This window comes from Athene noctua, chromosome Z (assembly GCF_965140245.1).
Source record: "Athene noctua chromosome Z, bAthNoc1.hap1.1, whole genome shotgun sequence".
Taxonomy (NCBI): domain Eukaryota; kingdom Metazoa; phylum Chordata; class Aves; order Strigiformes; family Strigidae; genus Athene; species Athene noctua.
Genome location: NC_134077.1, coordinates 75,085,886 through 75,113,811, shown reverse-complemented (window position 1 = coordinate 75,113,811; position 27,926 = coordinate 75,085,886). Strand labels below are relative to the sequence as shown.

The 27,926-nt window shown below is 46.6% G+C and overlaps 2 protein-coding genes across 2 annotated transcripts in view; one reads left to right on the top strand and one right to left on the bottom strand.

The window, feature by feature from the left end:
* Positions 1 to 363: 363 nt before the first annotated feature.
* Positions 364 to 21,453, bottom strand: TBC1D2 (TBC1 domain family member 2). Its single transcript, XM_074932284.1, has 15 exons — positions 21,399 to 21,453; positions 20,886 to 21,057; positions 18,729 to 19,223; positions 17,944 to 18,076; positions 16,899 to 17,040; positions 14,685 to 14,821; positions 13,900 to 14,087; positions 12,347 to 12,733; positions 11,392 to 11,502; positions 9,595 to 9,779; positions 7,916 to 8,386; positions 6,668 to 6,788; positions 4,477 to 4,662; positions 3,712 to 3,833; positions 364 to 3,014 (listed from the first exon to the last, which is right to left on the bottom strand). The coding sequence occupies exons 3-15, from the start codon at positions 19,134 to 19,136 to the stop codon at positions 2,813 to 2,815; spliced, it is 2,793 nt and encodes a 930-aa protein (XP_074788385.1). The 5' UTR covers positions 19,137 to 19,223; positions 20,886 to 21,057; positions 21,399 to 21,453; the 3' UTR covers positions 364 to 2,812.
* Positions 21,454 to 24,000: 2,547 nt separating this feature from the next.
* The window catches only part of ELP1 (elongator acetyltransferase complex subunit 1), a 40,032-nt gene continuing 36,106 nt past the window's right edge, over positions 24,001 to 27,926 (top strand). The window contains exons 1-3 of the mRNA XM_074931626.1: positions 24,001 to 24,211; positions 25,606 to 25,758; positions 27,447 to 27,528. Coding sequence (XP_074787727.1) covers positions 24,062 to 24,211; positions 25,606 to 25,758; positions 27,447 to 27,528 — 385 coding nt within the window. The 5' untranslated portion in view covers positions 24,001 to 24,061. The remainder of the gene's footprint in view (positions 24,212 to 25,605; positions 25,759 to 27,446; positions 27,529 to 27,926) is intronic.

Genomic DNA, 27,926 nt, shown 5'->3' with positions numbered 1-27,926 from the left:
TGCTTGTGCACTTCACGTCAGGGTAACCTCTGTTCAAAACACCCCTGGCACTGACTGATACTCACTGCAGGTCTTGCAGAGGCCCAAGGAACCTGCCCAGGGCTAAGCTAACATCTGAGCGCAGCTGGCATTTTGTGACATGAGTTCAGTGCTTTTCGGTAGCTAAAAAGTTTGTGAAGCAGAAGGGAAGTAGAGCAGGGCCCATGAGGATACACTAGCTTGGCTCCAAGATACAGGACTGCACAGGCCTTGCAGATATTCCTGCATCCACCACATTTTAGTAAAGAATGACCACAAGTGACTGACTGGCAGTATGACCAGAGGACATGGCCCTCAACGAATACATATGTGGAGCAAATCCAAGAGCTGGTGAAGATACAACTGAAGAGAAATTTTTAAGAACCCTAATATATCCTTCCCTTACGATTTCAATCAAAAATTATTTTCAGAATTTTCCATCAGGGACAACAGCTTGATCTTTGTGCCTTCTTCAGAAACGTTTATTTTTTAACAAGTCATTATATACCACACAGACCAAACCATAGCCTGATGTACGTCTACAGTATATAAATAAACATTGGTCTAATAATGCATGTTTCAAATGCCTTTTTCAAAAAACATAAGGGCAGAATGGAAGAAAAGATTTTTAAGCTCTTGCAAAAGGGTCTAGGAAAAATACAGTTGTAAGTACACTTCATGGTCTTGATTTCAAAGATAATGCCTTTTAAAAACCCGTAACAGTAGCAAAAAATCTGCATTTGTGCGCACCCATGCACCTAACAGTATGAGTAAATTAGATTAGCAATATCATCTATAAAAAACATTCTGCCTTTTGAGCTTCTATAGCTAGGTGGCATCATTTTAAAACCAGTGTATTTTTTCAAAGATACTGTGGCAAGATTCCAGTAACATTTCCTTCTCATCCCACACTTTAACAGTGCCTGCAGTTGTCAGTGACATGCAGGGGATCTACCTCACTCTTGCCTATCTTTCCACTCTCCTCAAAACCTCCTTTCCACTTTGACTACTTCTACACTGTGTGGTTGGGCTCCATGTCTCTCTCCCAGCTCAGACTTCTGTAATTCTTTGAAACTGGCTGATTTGTCCAGTTGTGCCTAGGCAGACCATGTGCCTCAGGTGAATAGAGGCTGGTGCTGTTTCCACTAGAGTCAATGATCTTGGCTACGGCCCACCTGGCTGAGAACAGTACAGACTATGAATGCTTCTTTTTCCTTCCTCTGCAAGCACTGATGATTTTATACCACAAGAGTTTTAAAGGAGGCATCATTCATTGAATGGGCTTGGGTTCAAGGTCAGTTAAAAAACAAAGACCCCTTACAGTGGGGTCTGCTGCATGCTGTCAGTGCCAGCACTGCAGGCACACCTGGAAAAAAGCACCGCTCAGCAGGAAAGCAGGGCAGCAGGATCTGGCACCATGTTAAGGAAAGCAAGTTGTATTATCTGAAGCACTTGACTCATCCTGGGTCTGTGGAAAACTGAGCTGCACAGGCAGGGTATCCAGCCCAGGGGATGGGTGACCCTGGGAGTCAGGGGAGAAGGCTATCAGACCACATCCCCAGAGGAAGGCAGGGCATCTCTATGTGCTAGACCCATGGAGGCCAGCTCCTTGGTTCAGAGGAAATTAATGTCTTTCCTAAAGAATATCAAGCCATCTTTTGTGACCTAGTCCAAGCGATTTGCAGGTTCACCCCCAGGGTGCCATACTGCATGGGTCAAGCACCTTCAATATCGGAAATGCGTACATAAAAGACCTCCTCCCTCCCATGAAAGGGCATCAGAGACAGGAATACCAACACAGAAATCTGACACAGAAGAAGCATAACTGTGAGGCAGAGAGAGGTGGCCACATGCTCATCCTGACCAATTGTGAGGTGATCAGAAGACCCAGGTGTCTCCAGTACTCAGACTCCATAACATTAGGCCTTGTCTGGAGTCAGGCAGTGGTTGGTCTCACACCGAGATAAGAGCTCCTCTACAGAGCAAAGTCACCTCTGCAAGGCACAATGCTGCCCGGGTCAGGCCAAACCATAGATGGCTCTGCTCAAAGCTAAAGAGAAGTAGCTCCCAGCATTTCACAGCCAGGCAGGGAGGCACACTTTGTATTCCCATGCACTTCCACAGTAACCAAAATAAACCAGAGAGACAACTCTGCTCTCCCACAAGACATTTCATTTGTCCCAGCCTGAGATCCATGGAAAGATATCCTCCAGCTCCCAGGACTTCCTCAGGCCCAAGACTCATCTGGAGACAGTGTAATGACTCAGTAACTGCAATGTTAAACACATGGTCTCCTGGCAGGCTAGTCACTCAAGGCACTATGCCTTCAAAAAGTAGGTTTCCTTCCTTTCCAGTTCAAAAGCTTTAGGTACCAATGAGGGAGTGCTCTTAGTTCACTGTTTCTGTTGATTTTACTCATACATAAAGATCTCTTTCAAGCCTCCATCAGAAAAGGTAGAAAAGCCCTGCCTGGATGGGTCTTTTGCACCATGTCAATTTCTGTCATGGTACCACAACTGATATTTCCTATCAACCTTCAGCTGTAAACCTGAACTGCAGAGGACAGAACGGGCTTAATGTGGAGAAGTACTGAAGAGGGTAAACTTTGACACCTTCTAATCCATTATAAAGTTTGACTTGGTACCCAAATGGTCTTATACCTACAGCCTTGCTTCCTGGGTCAGATGAACTCCCGCTGTGACCACCTTTCCCCCAGTGCTCCATCTCTTACAGACAGTTGCTACTGGAGACCTTCTGCAAGGCAGGAGGAAAGTAATGAGGAACTCTGTTTTTGTTAAATCTCTTCTTCCTCTTCACTAACAACCTCCTCCACGTCCTGAGGCCCCTGCTCTGCTCTCTCTTTTACATAGGCTGCCTTGATCTGCTCCAGCTCGCACAGTTCTGCCTCCAGCTCTTCCCTGTGCATTGACCGTCGGTTCCTCAGCAGTTTCATGGGGAACGGGTTCAAGTCATTGAAGGCAATGTTCATCAGCTTCCTACAATGGAAAAGACAGGTCTGGTGAACCTTTACTGGCTGGTAACAGATGGGTTATAACAGATACACCAAGTGCATCCTGGGGTAAGCGAAAAGCAGGGCCTCAGATTTCAGCTCTCTGAGCTCAAAAGTCAGCAAGCAGCAGTCTTAAAGAAATCACAGGCAATTCCTTCTCACACAAACACCAACCCAAGCAACACTTCAACAGCTTTACACCACACCACTTTTTAAGGTACTGGTGTGCAGTCACCAGTCAGGAGACAGTGGACTGTCAGGAGACAATTCTGATGGTCCCTAGGGGAGGAATATTCCCAATGTTGGGCTCTTCTGATCACAGAAATCTTCCTCTCAGATACATGTTGCCATTAAAGGTTGTGAGTGGTGCCATTTCCAAATACCCCAACTATAGCTGAGAGAAACTCAGCAAGTGGAAGCACAGGTTCCAGATTCTGCAAAAAGAAGGCTGGCCCAGACTTTGTGGCCTGCTCTGCTGTAACATGCCTTTGCCCAAGCCAAAAAGACTTTAAGTAACACTGTGAAGGGAAAGTCAAACAGAGACTAGCTGATCCATGTCCCATGGACCTGCCAATGCACATTCATCTCTCCTAACAGACTGGTCACAACTCTTTTTAGGATGACCTAACAGGCAAGCAAGTACAAACCCAAGATGGAAAGCTGTCTACAACCCACTGTCCTACCTGCCATCCATGATCATTCTCGTGAAGAAGCGTAGGTACTGGTAGACCTCCACACTGTCATGAATTCTTAGGATTTCCTCCTCATTGTATTTAAAAATTGCAAGAGCATAACGGAAAATCACCTGGAAGGTTGAAAGGTATTTGAATTGACAAAGTCTTGGGCAGCTGAGGGATGAGACCCTCCTGGCGTAAAACATGGGGTGGGGCACACTGCACTGTAGTACACAGTGGACACTGGGCTTTTGCTCTCAATAGGCTGTGTTAGGACAGGCCTAAAAAAGCACATTGCTGATGCTATGAGAATGTAAGCTAATTTACAACCCCAGAGCATACCAGGTCCTTCAAAAGGACCCTACAGGGATTTTGCAAGGGTTCTCCAGTTCTCCCTATGCATAGGGGCAATGCAAGACTCACATTTTCAGATAGTAATGCTCTACCCATCTTCTGCTCCCTGTACCTGTCATACTCTTAGCTGTGTCCAGGTCACAGAGCAGAAGACACCATGGCCTGTCAGAAAGCTGCTTCATAGCAGGATTACCTGCTAAGAAGTGCCAGGGATACTGTGCACAGTATCAGGGACTAGGTCTGCCTACCAGCAGCAAGAACACTGACAACACAGAGGCTCGAGGCATCAAGGCACTCCATGAAACAGGCAGGAAAGGACAAGAGGCTCAACCCCACATCTCTGACACGTGTATGCCCATCGCCCTGCCATCATGTCACAGAGGTGATGCAGATGGTAGGAAGGCCTAGACAGAGTTGCACCTTAGTTCCCTCATACAAGAAGGCATCCCACACTCGCAGGAGAATGTCGCTGACCAGGCTGTCCACAAAGGCCACGAGAAACCAATTGAAGGTGATGAGCGAGACATCAATCCGATACTGCTCAAAATGAGCCATGAGGCGAGGCAGCTTCTCTGACAGGAAATCTTTGAAGACTCTCTGATCTACCTAAAGTTGACAAAAAAGAAAACAATGAAGTCCTAGTCAAGAGCAGTCCTGGTGCTGGAGGAGGGGAGCAGTGCAACAGGACAGTGGCCCACACGTGCCACAGTAATCACTGGTGCTGCCTTCTATCCTAACCACACCCTAGGAACAGCAGAGCATCCTTTGTCTACCAACTCTTCAAAATTACTGAGCAGTGTACTTGTATGCTGTACCCAGTGCAAGGTATGGAGTTGAAACAGGGCCAAGATACAAGCAGAGATACATAAATTCTTCTCACTTAGAGGATCACGTTTCTTCCCAGATTCAAAGGCAAGAGGGAAAATGCTGCAACATCTTCCTGCATTGATCTCACTGGGATTTCCTGTGATGTCAAGAGCATTCAATTGTATCGCAAGGATTAAAACCTGCTCAGGTCTGAATGACTGACTGCACATGGCCCACAGAATAAACACCTAGAATCCCCCTGATTTCACAAGCATGACCTGATCTTCTCACTTTGCTTCTCTTTGTGGTTCGAGTACTGTTCGTGCTCTGATTCTGGTTGCATGAGCCAAGACACAAGAATGCAGTTGTCAAGATTCTTGACCCAGGTTTATAAAGGCTTCACTTCTGGGAAACTACCCTCATGTGGTTTCACAAAGGAAAGTGTTAAGGAGCAAGATCATGGTTAGGTCTTCTCCTATGCCCTATCGTACTACTGCCCCAGCTGTGCCAGCCCACTTAACTTTGGCACAGTGGTAGAAACCAAATGAGGTAATATGTTCGATCCTTAAAATCTGCAAAAGCTAAACCATAAGTTTTCTAGACAGCTCAGAGCTTTTACTTTATCAAGCCAACCCACAAAGCATCACCATAGACCTTCCTCTCTAAATGGATCTTGGCTAGACTTTCAGAGACCAAAGATGAGGTCAGGAAGTCTTTCTAAAAAATGGGTCCTCAGCTGACAGTCTTTTCTCACCAAATGTAGGGGAGCCTCTGTGTCTTCAGTTTGCTATGTTTTCCCTGTCAATCACTATTTGTCAAGTATTGAGCACTGCCTATTAAATCTGACAGATAACACTACCTGCTCTGGATAGGCATTTTGCTATCTACACAGTGATTTGGCTACTTCCCTGGTCTGTGGGTTGGCCTCTCCACCAGCACACCACTGTCCCAGTAAACATTAGTCAAACAATTCAGTTGCACAATCAGTCACTCTCAGCTACTGACGTTTGTAGCCTCATCTACTGTGGGCCCACAGATACAATCCTCTTCACTCTGAAAGGACCACAGATAATATAGACATCAAGGTCACAGCCAGGCTCACCAGACTGGGCACTGCTGGGAGTAAGTGGTATGGGCAGACAGTTACAATTCCATTGACCTTTACAGGATCTACCTTGGCTCTGTGTCTGCCTCGGAAGACATATCTGATACAAGACAACAATCTTGAAAACCTTGAAATGCAGTGGATTTGAACCAGGAGGGTAAGTTACTCACAGAACATTTTATATCAAATGGCCAGAGAGCCTTCTGATCTGCAGGGAACCGCAAAGCCAGATCATGAACTGAGGCAAGAACAGTGAATATAAAAATCTCAATATTTTCTTCCATCTGCCCATGGCACTCCAGAGATAGGGTGCAGTTTCCAAAGAAACATCTGAAGGGCTGCAGGATGGTGCTTTCTTCATACTTAGTTCTACACATGCCAGAGTTTGCTGCTTCACCTCTACTAGACCCTCCTTAAAATAAGTAACTGTGCAATTAATAGGCACCTTACTTCTGACTAACCTGACCTTCAAGTGATTACTCAGGAGCAGTGCCCAATTTCCTAGTGCTGGGGATCAATTTTGCTGCTCCTGTGTGTGTAACAGCTTTGTACTCTCAAGTCTGCCACACCTCTGCAATGGAAAGGACTGCAAGGTAGTATTATTGTCCTGTGAGAAATCAAACACACTGCATGCTGACTACTTGCTTTTAAACCTTCACTGTATCACAGTCCAAGCAGATGTGAGGGTGCGCAGCTCACCTGTGATGTTATCAGTGTGTCACTGTAGTAGTCTGCTGGCATTAGGTTCTCCACAATATGGACTAGGCACCAGAAAGCACTTTCCTCATCTTCCAGGACCAGGAGGGCAACAGCTGCCAATCTGTGATGGACAGTACATGGTGAGGCAACGCACTACTGCGGGAGACATAGGCCAGCACAGGAACTGGAGAATCCAAGATTCCTCTTGGCATGTCTCTAGCTCCATGAGCATCCAAAACATCAAACATGGCAGAACAACTGATCAGAGAGGCAAGTGATCTATCTGTCTGCAGGTTTCTAAAGGAACCATGAGGCTGTGATTTTCTTTCCTATGTGCCTCTGTCAACAAACAGGAAGCATCAAATACAGAACTGGTGTGACAAAGCCAGACTCCCTAGCTAATGGGATGTTCTGTAGATCTGCTGAAGATTACACATTAGCAGTGTGCTGATTTTGGCTATTTCAATACAGGATAGAGCTCAGAGATACTCCATGTTATGTGACATAGCTCACCTTCCCATACATTCTTCTACAGCCCTTACCACTTTCAGCTCTGACTTACCCCCTTTCAACCAGACTGGAAAGATAGTATCTAATATCAAGGGCTCTCTAGAGTGCTCCATCTTCAGATCATCCAGAGAACAATGAGAATCGCTTACACAGGCTTGCCTCATGTGAAATGGTCCAACAAGAAATTCCCTTCTTATGGCTAGTCACTCTTTTACTTGGCAAAACACTTCTAAGAAGTCTGGGTTTATCTTTCCTATAGCCTTCTTTGAGAAGTGAAAGAAGCCTTTAGACTCCCTGAATTCTCTCTTCTCCAGATGGAACTACCTCAGTTTCTTCAGCCTCTCCTCATGTCATTTGCTGCAACTCCCTCATCTCTTAATACTTTCCAACATTTTTTCCAACTCCTCTCAGCAAAAAGGGGAATCACCAGGGTGTTCTACTGCTGAGCACATTAGACTTAGAAATTCAGTCCCAGTTTCATGCTGTTATTCTGGGACTGCCTCACTCTACCTCCTATAGCTACTCCTTCCTATTCTGTAACTATGGATACATGAAACAAGTGCATCCTGGTGCTTGCTTGATCCCAGCAACAACACTGGGTGAAAAATGCAGGAAAATACCTGTAGCCAGCACAGATAGGGAGGCGGGAGCCTGAGGTTGCTTGAATCACAGCCTAGAGTATGTGTCTACACCTTCTCAGTGCTATCCCATGCAGCAGCAGCATACCTGGCTCCTCACCTGTTCAGTCCCTGGCAGTATCCAATGGCAGGATTGTGCCAGGAGAATGCCAGCAACACCCTGCGGAGCTTGGGAATGAGCTGGGAAGTGGGAGAGGAAAAATGTTTGTTGTTGGTCAGTGTGCGGGGCAGGTCGAGCTCAATCTGCCTGCAGGCAGGGTGCTCGGTGCTCTGGCTCTGCCGTAACAGCCGCTGATAGTGGTCAGGCAGATGGCTGCAGTGCCGGCTGACAATCCACCTCCAGACTCGTTGCCGATGCTCCACTGGAATGCCACTTCGGATCAGGTTCTTCAGCTCTGCAGAGGGGCTCAGCTCTCCAACGCTGTTCCACCTGTCACGGAGGGGCTTCTCCACTAATTCCTGGCTCCGCAGGTTGTTAGACTTTATCTCCAGGGCTTGGATTTTGGCCAGAAGTTTCCAGTCCTCAACTTCATAATCAGGTACAGTCATGAACCCATACTCATCATACTCACTGGAAGGACACAAGGCAGAGGTTAGTTCAAATGAGAGGCTGGTACCTGCATCAAGGGCCACTCACTGCTTGGGGCCATGCTAACTACAGCCTGCTTCCAGGTTCCTGTCACCCACGCCAGAGCACAGGTACTCCTCCTTCACTTCTCTAGAAGCTACATGTGAGAGCCTGCCATGCCCACTGTTTCAGAGCCTTGAAGACATAAATGAAAGCCTGCAGCAATGGCATATACACATAAACTCAAGTGTAATTCTGCTCTGAGCTATAACCCAACCCCATCAGACCTCTCTCACCTTGCCTGCTCCCTTGGCCCTAAAGGAGTATCTAGCTCAACCAGTGTACCTTCTCCCTACTGTGTCCTAATGCAGAGACAGTTCTGTAGGAAGGGACTGAAAAGGCTTTGAGGCATCAGACCAAAGAACAGAGATCCACAGTCCCTTCTGTTGTCTCCCTGTACACAGTGCAAATATCCCACTGATCAGAAAACACCAGGAGTGCTAATAGTACAGCTCATTGAGGGTTTGCACATCATCAGTTCTCAGGCTGGGATACTTGTAAGATATCATTATACTCTTGACAGAGAGACCAAGCCTGGCCTTGGAGTCTCATCTCCAAAGTTCACGGGAGCACCTGTAAGTCTGACCAGCCAGATGAAATGGAAATGGCTAAAGAACTGGGGTACTAGCTGTGCAGGAAATCCTAAAAACAAATACAAGGACCCCAGCAGCACTGGTTGCAAAACTCTCTGGAAGTCTCCAGTCCAGCCCCACTTCACTGCAGCACTTCATTGTCCCCAGCACTAGAACAGGAGAAAGGTGGCTTTTTATAGCTGGGACTAGAAAACCCCAAAGGGTGGAGATCCCCCACCTCCCAGGTGGCATTCTCTCTTACAGAAGGAATTTACTCTCTTGTCCAGTGTTTACCTCCCAGGCACACCATGGCTGTTGTCACTTGCCATACACTCTGCCACTACCAAGAAAAGTTTAGCAGTATCATCTTTAATTTCCCCTTCCTACAGAGATAAGCTGCTATCACATACTCATGGTCTCCACACCACCAAACTAAACCAGCCTCCCCAACCTCCACTCCTGTGTCATGGCTCCAAGTCCCTGCTATAGAAATACCGTCTGATCTTTCTTGCCTTTGCATTCACCTCCACAGCCAGACTCCTACAAGGTTGTGAATATCATCATGCTCTTGCCCCTTACCTTACAGGGTTCAGGTTAACACCTTCTGCTTCTTCCTTCACATCCCACTGGAGCGCTTCCTGGATGAGTTTCCTCACCAACTCAGCATGGGAGCTGGGCAGGCCAGGCACAGCCTCCTGCAGCTTCCGCAAGACTGTCAGGTATTTGCTCTCCATCTGGCAGTTTCGTGCTTGCAAGCAGGCACACTGATGGGGAAGTAAGAGGAAACAATAACTCACTGATGGTTCTTCCTGCATTGCCACTGGTCTCTGCTGGTCTGGCCTGCACATAAAGTGAAGACTCCTAAACAGCAAAGCCCCAGAAAACACATCCAGCCGTTTTCTACATTCATGGGAACTGCAGCCATGAATGAATCACTGTGGTCTACAAACAAGCACAAGCTGCAGTAGCTAGCATGCAACAGGGGTTGCTTATTGAGTGGGAGACCTACTACAGCATCACCTACTTTATAGCTCAGTGGATGGCCATATCCCAGCCAGCTCAGTTCAGGACACAACTGAAGAGTCACCACAGCAGCTGAGTTCTCTGCAGGCTTCTTCCCTGATCTTAAGACAAGTTCTCTACCCAACATTGAGCTGTATCCTGACAAAACACACCACTCCTAGGACTGAGCTATGACCACACCATTTTCAGGATCCATGGTCACCACATGCCCTTCAGCAACCCCCATCCTATGGCTCTGGTACACAACAACATTTCTCATGCACAGGAAACCCAAGTTCAAACAGCAGAACAGTCCCTGCCACCACCACACTCCTGGACATGCAAAGCAAAATAAAGGAATGAAGACTGTTATCCCTACTCCACAAGTGGAGAACTGAGGCCACACAGGTAACAAGACTCACCCAGTGTCTCACAGGAAGCCCAGTGAAGACACCTGCTCAGTAGGAAGCAGCAGTTGAAAACAAAAAAACCCAGAAATTACAGACCTAGGCTGCATATAGAGGAGAGAGAAAGGAGCATGGGATACTGTCGCACTACCCCTTTAATCAGTGTTTTGCCTTACATTGAGCATGTTGGTCTGATTACTTCCTTTCTGGAGGTTACAGCAGTTTCAGGACCACAAAAGGGCAGTAAGATAGGAGGTAAGGCAAGGTTTCAGAGGACTAGAAAGCAAACAGATGTAAGAATGGCAATAACACATCCCAAGCAGCTTTTTGCCCTGTTCCAGAATCCAAGACTGTGGAGACATACCTTAAAACCCAGGGAAGTAAAACCCATGGAAAACCCACAGAACAGACGCCAGCACACACCACCAGCCTGGGGCAGTGGTTCAGGACCAGAAAGTAGGATTAGACAAGTTTTAGAGTAGCCAGGTTATGCACACTTACAAGGCTAGACACAAAGCTGAAAACAAAGCTGAAGAAAACATAACTGATCTAACTGCAGAACCTGAGAATGTTGCCCCCTTACAGTGTCAAGTCCAGTATTAAAATCAAGACTAGACGGAGTCAGGACTCAGTCAGTCTGCCAGCTCTCAGGAAAATTTTCTGATTCCCTACACCTAGTGTTGCTTTTTTATTTGTATCCAAAAGCATATCTGAAATGCAGAAATCTGGGTTAAGTTCCAGCATCCTTAAGACTGAGCTTCACAGGTATTCTACTTTTATTGAAGAATGAAAATGATTATATCCCATTTGGGAAAAACATAAAGCAGAGAAAAGGTCATACTAAAAAAACCGCACCGGGAAGAAAACTTATTGCTGGTGTGTTTTGGACAAAAATTCATTCCAGTACCAACTTTGGAAACAAGTTAGTAACAGCTCTCACCAAGGAAAATATATCATTTTGCCTTACCTTCATCAGAAGGGCTTTTTCATTCTCACTGACACTTGTCCAGAGCCGAGTAACCTGGTGGATCTCCGAGTTGAGAAATTGGTTCTGGGTTTTGTATGCATCAATATCATCCTGCCACAAAGCAAAACAGTCACACAAGGCGAGCTCTTGAGGGGCTTGGGACCCACTCCCAGTTCAGGGACCTCAGGTGTGGATTGCGTAAAGGACAAGAAAATATATCAACAATTTTGTGTTCTGGGGAGAAGACAGGACTCTCCAGGACTAATACTGCCTACAAGGGAAATCAAGGCACAACATTAAATAGGAGTGTCATGCATAGACAAGTCACTTGAAAATGCTAAGTGCACTGCATATACTTGCTTAGAAAACACTGACATCTGGGTAATATAAAGCTAGAGAAGCACCTAAGCAAGATGATGAACATATGTGTTTTGTTTTGTGTTTTTTTAAAACTGACAAAAATCTCATCTCAAAGGCTGTCAGCAAAAAGAAACACTCTCCCACAACGCAGTAAGTGGATCCTTTGGCAGTTCTCCACCCCACACTAACTGGTCATTATAACATGCATATAGTGACAGGCAACAATCTGGATTTGAGAGAATCGGGATGTATCGGGAAACTGCAAGAGGAACACAAAAACACAGAAGAACAAAGCTAGTGAAGGCAGCAAGTGAGACTGCAGCTATGAAACAAAAGAAGAGCGAAGTAAGAAGCAGGCACTGAGTGGTGACATGAAGTCAAACAAAACAGGCTCTGAGCTGAAGCTGATACTGACCCAGGTGCTTCTGAGCATCCTATTGGTATCAGGTGAGCCCCTTCCAGTCTGCCTCTGGTTTGGAGACAGATGGAGCAACTACTAGAAGTATATTCTGTGCTTCCCACAAGGAACACCCTCCCACTGAATCAGAGGGCACAGAAATGGGAGACCCCAAATGACCTCTGCCATCTCACACACCTTCAGATGGTCAATCTCCTCCTGCTGCTTATACAATGTTTCCGCAGTGATAGCGTTGGCTTCTTGCAGGGGGTCAGAGTGCTCTCGGGCCATCTGCTCCGTCAAGACCATGATGACTTCCTGTTTGGCGTGGTTCTTCTCCATCAGAAGCTGCACATGTTCCTTGAGTTCCTGGATGTGGCTGTCTCTCAGAGCCAGTATCTGCTCCAGTTCCTTCTTCTCTTGCTCAAGAGTTTCCAGTCGACTGGTGAGATCTGCAATTTGTCTCACTTTGTGGCGCATGAGCTCCAGTCTGTCTTTATCTTCTGCTGCAGTGAGATACATACTAGATACTCGCTTCTCCTGCTGGGCTGCTTCCAGAGCTTTGTGGAGAAGCTTAACCAGTTCCTGGAAAGGGAATGCAAATCCTCCATCACATCACAGTGCTGCCCAGGACAATAGCAGCACAGACCCAACCAGTAATGACTGAACAGTGAAAGATCATCAGGATCCTGAAACTCCTTTCAGAAGAAAAAATGAATGCAGCAATCTTGAAATTATAGTGCCTCCCCAGCAGGGAAGCGCTGCTCTCAGAGCTGGACTTGCAAGGTCTCTGCAGTAGGCCACAGATGACTTGACTTTAGGTGGATTGCTAAAACAAGCTGCTGCTCACACTGTCTGAATTCTGGCTTTCCTACAGTCGTCATTCTTGGGAAGCCCAGAACAGACCAGAGAAGCCAGAGATCTGGTCAGCAGTGTGGCAAAATGGGAAGGAGGGAGGGAGGGAGGGAGGGAGGGAGGGAGGGAGGGAGGGAGGGAGGGAGGGAGGGAGGGAGGGAGGGAGGGAGGGAGATAATGCAGTCATCTATCTGTGCTACCAGAAGGAAACTGCTGTATCCATTTTAACCTTCCATCTGCCAGAGTTCTCCTTCACTCCATCCCACAGGAAGGCATAAAAACTTGCCCCAGCAACATGCTGCTGATTCAGGCTCTGTCATCTCAGCCATTTAAGGAAGCAAATCAAGGATGCAGCTGACTGCCCACCATGGGACCTGACTCTCCTGCCTTTTCCGCTGGAAGGGCTACCAACATCACTAGTGGAGAGCTTGGTGTTGCTCACTACTTGTGAGGAACAGTACTATTCAGGAAAGACAGCTTTTGCAGTGACCCATGTGCTGATTTCTACAGTCAAATCTTCTTAATGGTGGATCACTTCAATGACCTGCTATTAACAGTTCCTGCCAGTGTCACAGTACCTATTCAGGACTGTACTTTGTACATTCACTGAGCAATAAAGATGCACAAGCAAGACACATGCAGAGCCCACATGGATTTGTTTTACTTCCTTTTACCAGCTCACATGCTAGCTGCACTTCCTCGTAATGGCTGATTGACAGCCCATTCTCCCCTGCGCTGGGCACAATAAGGCACACACAAAGGGGTAACACCAGGAGCTTCAACTGGTCCCCAGTGAGTGCCTGATGAGCACTTCGCCTAATACCAAGATACAAGGGAGTCAGTTACCAGTCTCAGGGCTCTGCCCTTAGAAGCAGCAGACTTTTCACCACACTCACCTTCTGTGACTTGACTTCCTCTGTGAGCGTCAGGATCTGTTGCTGTAGGACACTCATTTTATCCATTGGGTTCCTCTCCCTGGACAGTTCTTCAGGCAAGCCCGGGAAGCCACTGTTCATCCACCTGGCTTTCCTAACCCAGTTCATCCTGGGCTCCATCCTCCCATCCTCCACGGTCCCCTCCTTAACTGAAAGAAAATAGGGTTAATTTACACAGAATTGGGTTGCTACTATGGACTCCTGGGTCTTGCTATGGGGGGACTCACAACAGTTCATCAGAGAAGACCAACACACAGGACAAGGAAAACTGACCTGCTGGGATCCACAGGGCTGATCAGCCAGAGGCACCCCCAGAATAAAGAAAGCCATGACATTTTATGGAACCTCTTAACCCACTTTGCACGCCACCCATCTATCTTGCACACAGCAAATGCAAGTTACCACCATGGACAGGTAACTTCCCAAGCATGCAATGGAGCTGCTGAGCTTAGCCTGTGACCATGCAAAAATTTAACTTCTACCTCAAAGAAATACCAGTATGAGTTGACACCATGGCTGATATTTTTGCCTCTGCAGAAGGTTCCAGAGGTAGGAGATAGATGCAGTCTGAAGCAGAACCAAAGAGTCAGTCTTGTGCCAACAACACAGGAAGGGACCTGAGACAATGTGATAGTTTTCATGTCCCATGATGACTTGCCACCCTCTCCCTCCCTTTCCTGCTAAGTCTGACACCCTGCTAGAAGGCATCATACTCAGACCAGCTCACACAGCTCAGTAACAAGCACCTGCACACCCTGCCTCTACTTCCACCTCTTGCTCCTCATCCAGGTTCTCAGGAGGTTCCTGGAATTCACTGAAGTTAAAGACGTTCCCACTGTTCCCCCAGAGCTGCTTGGAGCCACAGATATTGTAGACAGTGTTTCTGAAACAAGAAGAGATCAAGACAGCATAGTGAACAGATGAAGTCATGATCACTGCAGCCAGTGCATATTCAAGCTATTCAACACCTTATCTTCTATCCCTTCTCCCAAAACCTTCATGTTCTGAGAAAATTAACTGTTCATGGCACTGGTCAATCTGAGGAGAGTAAGGTTGTAACTGGTGTAGATCATGAAGGTGCCACAAAATCAGTATCAGCACAGCAGTGTAAATCAGCTGGAGATCTTTACCAGTGTGTTTGAGCCCTACACATGAAAACATCAGACTCGACAGAGTGATCACAGGTAGCAGCAGACCAACCACATCTCTCCCTTCTTTCCTTCCTTCTTTCCCTCTCTCCCTCCCTCCCTCTCCTCCTCCTTCCCTCTCTCCCTCTGTCCCTTTCCTTAGCTCACTTCAGAGATCCCCAGGTGCTAAGAAAAACTCAACTATCTGCAGCACAGGCAAAACTGCCACAATGATCACATCTGAAGCAGACACAGGTTCTGTGCTCTGAACCAATTCAATAACCTTGCCACAACAAACTCAGTAGACCTTGATGCAGTAAAGACATTCAGGAACAAAATTGCAGACCTAGAAGACCCAGAACCAGTTTGTCATAGCTGCTGCTATCAGGTATTGCCAGAATCACTAAGAGATGACTTTGCAGCATGATGCAGAACCACAAATGCAAAAGTATCTTCTGTAAAACCTGTAAAAGAAGGTGAGACAGTTGCCTATCCCTATACAGATCTTTTCTTTTCCTGTGTTGTCCATCAGCTAAAACAAACAAGCCTGTTGTTCTAGCCTGTCAGCTACTTCCTAACTGTAAATGAAGTTGGCATTTAGATATTGTTCTCCTTTTGCCTTGCTACTCTAAGGCTCCACAGCAGAAAAGCAGATGTCTGACCTCAGAGAACATATTGGCACATAAGATCAGCAGACCTTCATTCCCTGCAGTCTGCAGCTGGCACTCACCCAACACAGCCTTCCTACTTTTCTGTACCTCAAGCTGCACTTTGTTTTTCCTCTGAGACAGCAGCAGCTCATGGATGTGATGAACTTGGCTGAAACCAGCCATGCTACACTCATCAAGACCCAGCCTGAAGAACCAGGAGAGCCATACAATTTGAAGCTGAACAGAGGCAATTGTTATTCAAGCTATCAAAAGCAAGGCTGGGGAAGGGGGAGGAGATTCAATTGTATTATTTTTAATCAAAGTAAGGAGGAAAGAATGCATAGCCTGCAAAATAGTACAGCTGACTCTGGTCCGCTCTGATCATATGGGGGATCTTTCTTCCTATTGGCATCAGATTGTAGCCACAGTATCAGTGGTAAAAAACTATAGCAAACCTCCCCACCAAAAACATCTGGCAGCTGCCAGGCTACCTACCACACTGGTGGCCGCTTACACATTTTTGCTTATATGTAAATAAGTGATTAGGACACACTTAAGGAGATACTGATGAGGGTCATCTTTGTGCGACTGTAACTGCCCAAGCCTTGTAGCTTGTAGCTCTGATGGAGCAACTTGTAACTGCAGAGAGCAGCATTACTTGTAGGCAGTGGGAATGTTCACATACTTGGAAGTCACCAAGGAGTAGCAAGCTGTGCAGTGTTGGGCCATATTACGGGCTCAAGCGCCTTGTGCTTGGAGTTTCTCCTTTAGCGAGTGCACTACATTGAAGGTTCTCTGAAACCAATGAAAGTGCTAATGGGCTTCTATCACTAGCCTACAGACTACAGCTCAACCTGCCCATGTGCCTTTCCAAGAGCGATGTGCATATGCATCGCAGTAGGCATGCCAACCACTACCTACACTGAAGAAAGCTTAACCAAGCCCTAGGTCTTCCACTAGGATCTTTGCAAAGAGAGCTAAATGTGAAATGTATTGGAACAGGGGGATGTGAAAGACCCTCTGGCAGAAAGTTTACTTTTGCCTGGAATATCCTTCAAAAAGCTGCTTCATGGTTCTTTCACCTAGGCAAGAGTCCCACTTCACACAATATGTGACAGGCAAGGAAGGCACAAAGTAGCAGACCAGCATGTCAACCACACTGCAGCTCTCCTCATGTACTTACTGTAGCTCCGTCCAAGGGTGCTTAAGGGAGATGTTCTGCAAAGCAGTAGATGTTTGGGGTGCAGGCAAAGATGCTGCCTTTAAACCCACTGCTTCTGTTGGTGTTTTCACTGGAGGCAGAAAGTCTTCACTGTCAGCAACATCTAAGTATAAAAACAAACCAGGACACAGAACAAGTGAGCAAGACAGAATTTCATGGGACTTTGGCTCCTTCACGTAACTTGAGAGCCTCAACATTTTACTACAGGTACATTCCATGTTCAACTGGCTGGGTGGAACAAGGACAGCAGAGCAGGTTTCTTTAGTTTTAGGTCAAATTACAGAAGGTTCCATGTACAAATAGAATAATGTATTCATGGACAATCAAGTGGCTTTAACCATTTGTATATGAGAATGACTAACCCTAAACAATCAAATATTAACCACCTAAAGGAATAAGGAAGGGAGCTATTGCTGTTCTTTTCCCCCATCCCAAACAGTTTTTCATAGTTTTAATGTATAGATAATACTCCACAAACCCAGTTTGTTACTAAATCACTGCCTGCTGTACCAAAATGCCAAGGTACCCAGAATATTTAGAGCACATACTAGGGAGGGGGTTATTTGTTTCAATCAAAATGTGCATCTAGTCATAACAGGTGGACACCCTGCTTGTGCTCTCCCCTGATCTATTGGCCTGTGTACTCCCACTGCTAGTAATGCACACCTTCATCCCACCACTGCTGAAAAAAACCTTGCTTGTAAATTTCACAGGCTTCGCAAGAGGAGGATGATATACCAGATGTGTACACTTCACATGCATGAGGAAAATCAAGAGGGAGTTCCTAAGATACCTGAGCATCTCTAACCACATGCTGTGGATTAGGAGACAGCCCATTCACATTCATCCATAATAAGGCCAGAAGTTCCAAACATTGACCAAGCATTGATAGTTGGCACCTGCATTTAAAAACCTGGCCAAAACCTCTGCCCACTTGCAGATGAGGAGCGCCATTCATCACTGGGAGGCTGAAAGCAAAAGGAAGGCTGACATATGAAACACCTACTTGTTCTGCCAGCCAGCGGTTCATTGACAAGCTGGGAGCTGCCCACAGGAAATCTGCTCTGAGTGTTGCAAAATTCCCAACGTCTCATTTGTAGCTGCTGCAGCCAGTACATCATTGCCTGTTTGCTGATTGCCTAACACAAAACAGGAAGGGGAGGGAAGTAATCTCATCAGCATGAGACACAGTCTGAAGGGCTGACCACTTCACTGCCCAAGTCAGCAGAAATAAAGGCCAGCTGTGTCAAGACTGTGCTATATCCTCTAGTCCTAACACTGATTTGGGAGGACAGAGTAAATCTTCAGCATTGCCTTAATAAAAGAACCTCAGTGCACCGCTGACCTCATATTAAACATTTTTTAGCTTACTATCCTCCAAGGCTAAGCAGAAATGTCATGATTATTTTAGACAGGAATCACCCATATCGCTTCTTAATAGCGATTTTCACAGAGATAAAAATCTAGCAAAGGTTCCTGCTGGAGCAACCATTTCAGACAGGGCAACTAATTTCTGTTCAGCAAATTACATGTGGACTGCAGGACTCCTCAATGACTTTAATTCAGCACCCACTTCAATTTTTACTCCTACTCTGTTAAGCAACAGCCATCTCACAGGTAATGGAGTCCCAGTCTTGCCAAAACAGTGCAAGTAATTTAGGTCCAAATGCTAACAGTCCAGGCTGGGAAGACTAATGTTAAACTCAAGCTATGGGGTATCTTAGCAGAGATGTGTCTGTCCTGATGGGGAATGTTTTGTAACAGGCCCCACAAGAAGATGCTGCCCCTTACCTTCAAGGTAAAAACTCTGCTTGGTGTTCTGATCTCAAAAACCCCTTCCCCATTTTCCACCTTGCAATCAAAGCTGGCATTGGAGAGATCGATAGACCCCAAAGGGTTGATGTCCTGAGCAGTTCTGTAGTATAGTAAATGGCATTTGTTTTCATCATAAAAGAACCATCGAGACTTCCAGGTCTTGATTGGCCCCTTGATGCCCAGCTTATTTAAATAGCCACAGAGTTTTTTTCTGGATGTTTCTTTGCTGGGTTTTAGCTGTACATTTTCCAGTTCTCCAGAAGAGGAAAGCGTATCTTTCTGTTTTGCTGAGGCACCATTGCTGCCATTATTGTCTGGATTTGACCTCACTAAATTGCCTGGAGAGGCAAGGGGACAATCTCCACCTTCTGGTCCTTTTTTCATCTCTTTCAGGAAATAGAATCAGATTGAAACAGGAAATTCTCTAGGTAAACAAATAACAGCAGATCCCGACTTCATTGTTATTAGAACCTGCAGCAAACGAAAAAGGAGGAATAAGCTCAGGTCTCTCATACAACAAAAAACATTCCCTAGCTTTCAAACTGCCCAGCCAAGGTCTCCAAATTCTAGTTTCTGTCATTGTTCCCTGCCTTGCTCAGACCAGTTGACCTCTATATGACTGGTTCCTCCCTCTTCCATTCCTAAGTAAGTCTGGACCAGCAGCCAAGAAGCAGTACCCCAATATCTTGTGTGAAAAATAAGTACAGTCTGTGGGCATATCAAATCAATAGCAATAACCAGGGCATTTGAAACCACAGACAAAATGTTAACTAACAGCTGCAGAAAACATAGCAAGATAACAAGGTCTGGGAGGGCACATACTTGGGTCAAGGGATTTCATGTAAGTGTATCCTGGCATTTCCACTCAATGTTCAGCTAATATTTTAAACCGTTTTAAATCCTTATAAATCTTCTTTGTCAGCTGAGGACTGCTACTAAAAAGCCTGCATGTCATGTGTTAGGTCTCCAGTCAGTAGGCCTCGTATGACGGATTATGCACCAGAGAAAGTAATTCTGTGATACTTGCAAAAGAGACTCAGTTGCTCAGTGGCCAAAGTAACCTGCTGGATTCCCAAGAGGAACATAATGTGCAACAGTAAAATAGAAAAATAAGACTGGAAAGGATCAGTGAAGATCTCTAATCCAACTTCCCTCTCAGAAAATGGGTTGACTTCAAAGCCATAGCCAGCACAGGTCCACATTCAGATGATTTTTGATCACATACAAGGATGGCAATTCAGCCACATTTCTGAGCACTTTTCCAAGTGCTTAACCACATGGCAGGTGTGATTTTTTGCTCAGAGGTGCAGACACTCATGGCCCTTGTATAAAAAAAGCTAAAACTCCCTGAAAAATACCTATAAATAATTTCTTGCGCTTTTTTCTTAAGTAAAAACATGGTTTACAGATCAATAAATTGAAAGACTTTCAGAGACTTCAAACAGTAACGTATCTGAAGGCACATATGTAAGCAAATAAACTGTTGCAGTGTTAAGTTAGTGGTAGTCCAACTGCAGACACAAAACTATTAAACAGGTGAATGGAGATTAATACAGTGCAGCACACAGAGATGTTACCCAAGCTCGCAGTCTGAGGAACGACTTATCCTCATGACTGAATGAAGGGTTACCCAACCTAGCGCTAGCTAAACCCCATCACATTTACTGCTGTCCCCTCCTGTTTTCCACATTAGCTTTTTAGGCAACTATAGATAACGTTCCCGCTTTTTGGAGAGCTACTAAATTTCTTTTAGTTCACTCCCCTGACACCATGGGTCCTGCTGCTGAACACATTCACAAATGCCAAGAACAAACAATGCTTCAGCTAAGCTTCTGAAACATCCAAAAGTTAATTTCCAAGCCAGTTTTGCCTGGCATGAAGAAACCATCATCATAAGAAAGAAGCAGTCTCAAGTCTCTCTAACCCTCTAACCTGGGGTTTTTATGGGAGTACCAGCATAAGGACCTCCTGTACCACCTGAAGAAGACTCCATCACGCTTTCACCTCTTGCCAGCATGATGGTCCACATGTCCACACCGTTAACAAGATCAAGTAAGCATTTTGGGTTCAAGTACCAAGCTATAAGGAGTCATGTCAGATCTGCACTGCAAAGCACTCTAGAGAAGATCTCACCTCCTTAAGAGAAATGGAGAGATGCCCCTGGAAGTCACCGTCTGCTTGCACAGAGCTACTACTGCAGGCACCACCAAGCTGGCAACCACAACCTCCGAAACAAATCCAACTGCTACAGAAGAGGAGCTTCTGCCTCAAGGTTCCTTCGGTGCAGTCGCTGCCTGGGAACTGTCTGAAAGAGATATTCTGCTGAAAGCAGCTCTGATGCTGACTCATCAATGAAAGGAGAACATCAGGGTGAACCCTGCACAGACCCTTCTGGAGCTGCGGCCCTACCGGCCCTCCCCGTGCCTCCCTCGGCGCCGCAGAAGCGCCTCCCAGCCCAGCTGCACCGCGCCAGGGCACAGGCCGAGGCTGCTGGAGCCTGGCACAGGGCTGCGCGGCGCGGCACGACGGGGACCGGACCCTGGCACCACTTGTACCGCCCGGGCCGGGGCGGGGGATCCGGGCAGCTGGCCGGGGGATGGCGGGAGGGGGGCGGGACAGGGGACCCGCAGCCCCGGCCGGGGGTACCTGCTCCGGCCGCAGAGGCTGCACCGGCCGCCGCCGCCCCGCGCTTCCTGCCGGGCCGGTCTGGCGGCGGGGCGGAGCTGGGCGCGGCACGGGGGGGCGCGGAGCAAGAGGGCTGCGAGGCGGAGGACGGCAGCTGCAGTCACTGAAACGAGAGTTTTAAAAGGAGATTTCAGCCGGGAATCGGAAGGAACATGATTCGCCAGGGCGACGCGGCACATTGAAGGCAAGCTCGGAGTGGGAGAGCTCACGGGCTGGAGGGGACCAGCAGGTCTCATCTCCTGGGAGGAATGCGCCCCAAGCCTGCGAAACTGCCGGTGCAGTGGATGCAGATCCGCCACCGCCGGACCCTGCAGTGCAAGACCCACAGCCGTGCAGTCAGCTGGGGCCAACTGGCTAAGGTGAACAAATTTCACACGGTAGAAGCAGTGGTACCTGGTGCCCCAAGAGGCTGGAAGGATCAAGCCTCTGAAAAAGCCTCCAGAAGAGGTTCTGCAGGGAACAGTTGTCAGAGACTGCCCTAACCCGCCGGCACAGGTGCTGGGGGAACACAAGGGCACTGGACACACAGCCATAGGCAGGCTCACCCACTCTCTGGCAGCTGTCTCTCCTCCTGCTGGTCCTGCCAGGCCCTTGCTGGGCTTGGTGGGCCCTGGTCTAGCTTGGCCTGGGAAGGCACACACGCCCTGTCCCCAGGATAAGAAATCTGTATGTCTTTGGCTTTCTCTGCCTGCAATGATATCTGAGCCTTAAAGTGACTCATTTCTGTTGTTCTCGAGAAACCTGAGTTTAGCCAACTTTAGTTTTATCACCAACATTAGCCAAGTTTAGTACCTGAGCAGCAAGAAGCAAAACTGTCCAGATGTCTGGTGATCCATCCACTGATCTAAGTTGCCAAACTGTAGTGCACGTGAATCTGATTACAGCATGCAAACTCCACACATTTCTGTAGCCAAAACCCATTTGACCCAAATGCAGCTTCCATGGCAGTTGGCCACTACACTGGATCAGTGCTGATGGGGTCTGGCTCCACTAGGCAAAAGGGGAAAGAGTGAAAGTTGTACCTGCAATTGCATGAAATCCTTCTCCCCTCTGAAGCCTCAGCTGCCCTCTCTCCTCTCACCTGCAGCTGGAGGGAGACGACAGTGTGTCAAAGAGTGGCATCAAGGCAGCACTGGCCTGTCTGTGCACAGGCTGCCCTGAAAGCCCTAGAAGTCTCATCTGGACTTTCTCAACTAGTTAACACCAGCATGGCTGCAATATAACTATCCTGCTCCCAGCATTACCTTATACCCTGTCACAGGCATACACAACCACAAGCACTGGTTTTGTTGCCTAAACCACAACCCCACGCAGCTTCCAGGCCCATCACACACTGCATAACTCACGATGGGGAAGGTCGTTGTAGGACCAGCAGCAAATGACTTGCGGAAAACAGAGTCTACAACTCAAATAGTTATAAAGCAGGTATGTTTACTCCGGTGCTGGGGTGCAAGGGGATCTCTCCACAAAGCTTGCACACCCACTGCACATTTTACCAAAAACTCATAGTGTGGATATCCATATTCATTGGGTTACATAACACAAACACACATATGCATGAGTAAGGCTGGGTTAGTTCTAGAGGCTTGGGTCAGCAGTTTATGTTCTCTTTGCACCTGCCCATTGCCTCCTGGTGGGTATATTTGGGGGTCTTTGGGAGGAAGGCTCATAGTCTTTCTCACCTTGTACTTTTCCCCAAAGCATGCATAGATTCTCTTGGCCAATTTCTTGAATAACAAGTGGTTTTTAGCCGGTTTACACATTATATCTTATCTAAGAGAACCAATGGAACTTCTACTGGCCATATATGGCTCTCTACTCATTACCACGACCCAACTAGTTAGAGCACATCTGTTTCCAAAGGACAAAACCTGATCTCTTGCTGAACACTGCACTTCTTTTCACAGTAAACTAAATTGTTTTGATTAACACAGTAGTCATTGGTAAAATTCCACAACAGTTTGCATAAGCAGGATTCATAGCAATATTCAAAACCACTGTAAGTAAATAAGTTGCTAAGCAGTTTGCTATAAGTAAATAAGTCTCAAAACAAGTAATCATTTCTCTGTATCATAAAGGCAAAGCGTGAGGGTGCCTGCCATTCAGCCACCACAGGTCTGCCTGCTCTGCAAGGATCCCAGACTAACATGGGTAGAAAGTGCCAGCCCTTCGACTCACACAGCTGCCTGTGCTACAGCAGACCAGGAGAGATGCTCGGGGAGGGCTCAGTAAGAGACCTGACAGGGGCAGCAGGTAAAAAACAGCAGGCAATCTGCACTGAACATGAGCGACACTACTTGCTCGACCTGGCGCTGGCAGCATTGCCTGGAACAGTATTTTCCAGCAGCAGTCCCCCCAGCCCCACCAAGAAGGATCTAATGCCTCCAGGAGCCCTTGGGAAAGGTTTGAAGCGAGGCCGCGGTCAACCCTCGGGAAATGGCGGCAACCGGGCCCGGGGGTGACCGTGCTCCTGAGTGCCGAGCAGCGCCTGCGCATGCGCTCCTCGTGCACTGCGCCTGCTCGTCGGCCGGGCCGCGCATGCGCCGTCGCCTCCGCCCGCCTTCCCGTCGTGGAGAAGATGGCGGCGCCGTGAGCGGCGCGGCGTTGCCTGGCATCCCTCCACCATGAGGAACCTGCGGCTGTTGCGGACTGGCGGGTGCCGCTTCGCCGCCGCCCCGGGAACTCCACAGTGCTTCTGCCTCAGCGCCGAGCCCGACAGGGTCCTTGTGGGCTCCCAGCATGGCCTTCTGGAGCTGGGCCCCTCTCGGGACTCGGTGAGAGCCGCCGCTGGGTGTAGTGGGAGCCGCGCGCTCTTGTCGCTCTCAGGCTCGGGACAGGGCTGTGGCTGTCGGGGGACGGTGTCGGTGCCTGTCGGCTCTAGCGCATCGCTGCAGGCGTGTTGTTGGGGGTGGCTTTAGTGCGCCCGTTGCAGAGCTGGGATAAAGCCTTTGGGTTTCCGTCAACGGGAGCTTGTCTGTGCCCGCCGGGAGCTCGCCTCGGAGTGGGTCGCGGCTGCCCTCGTATTGCTCGCTGTTTGTAGTGGCGTTTGCAGTGTTTTAGAGCCTCCTGTTGCTCCCTGCCTACCACCTGCTGCTGCCTCATGGTGCCTGGGAAGTTGGCTCTCAGGCTGCACTGTGATTTTAGTGGCTGAAGTGATTTGCTGTGCTTTTAAAATACTAAATCTGCCTCCAAGAGCGTGGTTGTATTTGACATGGGTCATTCCAGTAGTTTAGTCTTAAGCATGATCCGGCAAACAGAAAACAAATATGTATTGCTAAAGAAAAGCAAATGCTGTTGAGCCATGAATTTCTGTAAGATCTGGATTGCAGTGTCTTCTCTGGAAACACACTATGCAATTCTGAGGCATCTAATTCCTACAGTGTCTCTACTTGTGAAGTTAGCTGACAGAATAGCTTTCCTGGGTTTCCAAGGCCTTTACTGGCATGTCATTTTTAAAGAGTGTTTTATGAAAATCTCCACTATGGTCTGTTTGTGAAGGCTATCAGCTAAAATATTTTTAGAATTTAAAAAAATAACTGAGCCTGTCTTAAGTTGCTAAACATGTCAGCTTCCTTTTCTGTTTTTTGGGGGTAGTTTATTTCAGATCTTTATTACTGTGTACCTGACGACTGGATGTGTAAAGCATTCATGCAGCTAAGCTTGAGAGAACTCTTTTAGCTCAAATTTTCTTGTTTTGCTGTACCTAAATGCACATCCAAATGGTTTTCCTTTCAATATTTTTTATGCTGTGTCTGTAAAGTCAGAATGACCACTTAAAAGTATTGGGACATTTTAAGCATCTCCTTGTTTATTTCTTAATGTTAACACTATGTGAAGAAGTATGAAAAGATGAAGATAATTAGCAAGACAAATCAGAAGTTCTAGTATTACCATTTATTATTTGCTCCCTTGTGTGAGCTATGTGAGTTTCCTCATTGTCTAGCACTTTTAAGATAAGAGGACCTTCACCGTTTCTTATGGGTAAGTGAAGGTAAGTACTTGCACATTGGTTGTGTGTCGGTGCCATTCACATGCTGTCTTCTGCTGTGCAATGTGTTATGTAGTTGCAGTAAGATGAAATATACCTGTGGATGTTACTCTGTCATTTCTGCAGAAATCTCAGTGAGGTGATGTGTAGTTGATAAGTCATTGGCCTCTTTATGTCAAGGTGACAAGAGAAATTTCCTTGACTGCGGAGGGTTTCATGCCCGAGGATGGAAGCGGCTGCATCGTGGGTATCGAAGATCTTCCAGAGCAGGAGTGCGTCTGTGTTGCTACAGCAGCTGGAGACATCCTACTGTGCAATCTCAGCACAAAGCAGGTAATGTGGCAGGAAAGACAACAACGCTGAGGGATTTCAAAGGAAAGGATGACACTTTTAGTTTCTTCAGAGGACAGTTGTATATTTATTACATACTAAGCTGTGATTACTCTCCCTTTTCGAGGCAACAGAGCTGATTTTTGTGGGAGCCTTGAGCAGGATTAAGGACAGAATATAAACTCTGTAAAAGAACTAGAAGTGAAATGGTTGCTTGCCTGTCTACAGCCCTGGTTCTGCGTATTTGCTCAGGGGGCTGTTGGCACATACCCAGCAGCATGGGATCCACTGGACAGTTGTGGAAATAGGATATTGCTGAGACTAGGTACAGAATAAAGTGACCCATTCATAATTTACAGTGTAGCTACATTTTTATTATTATTATCAGTCAATAGAGAATACCATGCTCACATGACTTAATTGAAGAGGAGAAGGCGGTGTGTGTTGTGTTTACAAAACAATTGGGATTAAAAAGCCCTAGAAAACCCTAAGAAGATGAATCAAAATATCTTAGCTGAGTAGATACGGTAGGAACTGAGATACTTGCTCTCTGTTCCTTCCTCAGTGTCAGATTTGTACAATATTTAGCAAGACACTTAAACACCACAGCAGCACCCTCTGAAATCTGCATCAGCTCCCACAATACCAGCCCAACAGTGCAGGTGTAGGTAGGTGTGAGATGACAGTGGTCTGTCTGGGTTAGCTGTCAAGATTGTGGTTATTTGCAACTCACCTGTTTTGGTTCCTGTTTGGGTTTGATTTGCAGATACCACTTCAACATACTATCAACTGTATCTCAGAAATGTGTCCCATATTGCAAGTTAAAACATGTCATAAGGAAGTAAAGATTAGCAGATGTGATACCTGAGTCTTTTCTTGCACTGATATGTGGGTCAGAGTTAAGGTTTAACTCTCAGGGCTTTTTGGCTTACTTTATCAGTGTTAAAGTTGTCTTGAAGGTCACTCGGCTTTTTGTGAGACCTCTTGCATGTGGGTGATGGTTACTTTCCCCACCAGTGCCCAGTCCCACTTCGTTTACCTGAAAAGATGGCGACACCCAAGTTTAATTCCTTAAATGGTATCATCTTGCTGTTTATCACAGTTGCCCAGATCCATGCCTTTTGCGAAACAGGATAACAGTGCATGACGGAAGTTCTCTGCCCACTGCTGTTACTGATATACTCATGATGGCACAGTAAAACTGGCCCGGTTTTTCCTAAATTTTGAAGTTAGTGCAGCTATATACACTTGTCAAGTTCAGCATGCACAAGCTGATCAGAGTTATGATGGATATAGTGTCCCTTAACTGCATGTTGGAATATCCTAGATAAGAACCATTATGTCTGTGTTTTGTGACTTCAGTGTGTTTATGAATGTAGCCACACATCCAATCAAGCAATATTAGTATTATACTTGCTGATACAAGACTGAGAGTTGCAGAATAAAACTCTTAATGTGTATGGTAGAAAATGCTAATCTCTAGATTATCATGGCTCTCATGCATAAACATTCTCAAACCATCTTTGGTTAGGAATGTTTATTTTGTTTCATTTAACAGAAAGGGTAAAGTAAGACTTACGGTTTTTTTAAGTGAGAGAGGATTTCCCTGCCTTGGTGACTGATTGCTTTTGTTGTGGGATGGTTCTGCACTGGTGTTCATGCAATTCTGTGATCTTATTTTGGTCTTGCAGGTAGACTGTGTTGGAAGTGTGGACAGCGGTCTGAGTACCATGAGCTGGAGTCCTGACCAAGAGCTTGTTTTGCTTGCAACAGGTATCAACAACAGCCTGTAAGCTTTCTGCCTTCAGGAGTGAAACTCACTATGGCCAAAATACAAAACACAGTTAAATTTAAGATAGGAGAAGCAAAATACAAAGTTATGAAATTGGGACTAAGATTTAAAGAGGGGGAAAAAAAACCCCAGCTGATCCTATATATGAGATTTCATCTCATGATCCATGAGGTGCTTTGGTGATCCAAGCTGAGTTTTCTAGAAAAGTAAGTCTTTCACATCTTCCAAGGAATTATATTTGATCTTGCCTCTAAAACATAAAGACTCTTGCTTTATATCCCCATTTGATTTCTTAGTTACAAAAACAGGTTTTTGTCCTTCAGTAGAAAATATATGTGTTACAGGCTGAACTTAGCTACGGATGTGTCTCACCTCAAAA